At 30.6% G+C, this 1,171-nt stretch overlaps 1 protein-coding gene across 9 annotated transcripts in view; it reads right to left on the reverse strand.

Annotated features, from left to right (window-relative positions):
• Window positions 1-1,171, reverse strand: part of LOC102673723 (putative leucine-rich repeat-containing protein DDB_G0290503) — a 65,034-nt gene that overhangs the window by 41,867 nt on the left and 21,996 nt on the right. For all 9 annotated transcript variants that reach the window (XM_031509621.1, XM_031509624.1, XM_031509619.1 and 6 more), the window contains exon 4: window positions 58-219. In XM_031509621.1, coding sequence (XP_031365481.1) covers window positions 58-219 — 162 coding nt within the window. The remainder of the gene's footprint in view (window positions 1-57; window positions 220-1,171) is intronic.

The raw sequence follows: 1,171 nt of genomic DNA on the forward strand, positions 1-1,171 counted from the left end.
AGAAGCAATTCGTGTATACGTGCTTGTACAATATTTCTATGTTTGTTTCAAACTTACACGGCGAATGATGATATACCACTCGATTGATCGGCACGTCCATGTTGCCGATCAAACCAACCACTATCTTCTCGACAAAATCTCGAAACGTTTCCATCGTGTTCGCCTCTTCTTTCTCCGCGGCCAAATCTTGTCCCGAACTGGTAGCTGCATTTTCCACTCCTGCAAGAAAGGTTCAAACGTTACTTCAATATTATCATTTAAAATTATTTATTTATAAATTTAACCGAACAGTGGAATTAAATTCATATATTTGATCGTTTTCTTCGTTAAATATTTTCGTGTTATAAGAACATTCTCATAAATTCATTAATTATATTCCATTTTTTCCATTTCTCTCATCGTCTTCATCACGCTTTAATGATTTCGATAGGAAGCGGAAACGAGATAAATCGAGTCGATATTATTTGCCTTTAATTAATCACGCTACTTCTAATTCTTCTCTTTGAATCTCTTTATACATCTCGAAAGAGAAGAATAACTCGTTGCTGGCGATGAACAGCTGTCTCTGCGATTTCATTTTAAAGTGGGTCAACGAGCATAAGTCTGACATCGTTAACATTACTTTTACCTTATCATGAATATTCTATTGCAAGATAAAAAAAAAAAAGACCTTCGATTTTTAAATCTTTCTATCAATTTTCATAGAGATACGAAAACCATTAACGATTTTCAATAGATGAATAGATGATCGAGAATTTATCAAAGAAAAAAAAATTCTACAAACGATAAGATATCCCGATAAAATGCGTGAAAAATTCCATTTGAAAGGAAATCAAAATTACGAAGAAATCTCAATATGAATTCAAGTCACACTCCTTGCATTTAAATTAAAAAAAATAACAAAAATATTCCAAAGGCAATTCTAACGAATTATTTTTCCATCGCACGTGAAAACTTTCTACAATTTTTTTTAACGATACATTTATTACAAGAAAAATAAATTCAACTTTAAAAATAAACCTCAACGAATAAAGAAATAGCAGATAGATCCAAATTTATCGTATAACCAAACGAGGAAAAATCGTCAAGTTTAATCGAGATTAATTAAAAAAACTACGAAAAAATTTTATTAAAAAAAAAAAAAAAAAGATTCCTCCACGAACAACTTACT

The sequence above is a fragment of the Apis dorsata genome, unplaced genomic scaffold, assembly GCF_000469605.1.
Source record: "Apis dorsata unplaced genomic scaffold, Apis dorsata 1.3 scaffold_165, whole genome shotgun sequence".
Taxonomy (NCBI): domain Eukaryota; kingdom Metazoa; phylum Arthropoda; class Insecta; order Hymenoptera; family Apidae; genus Apis; species Apis dorsata.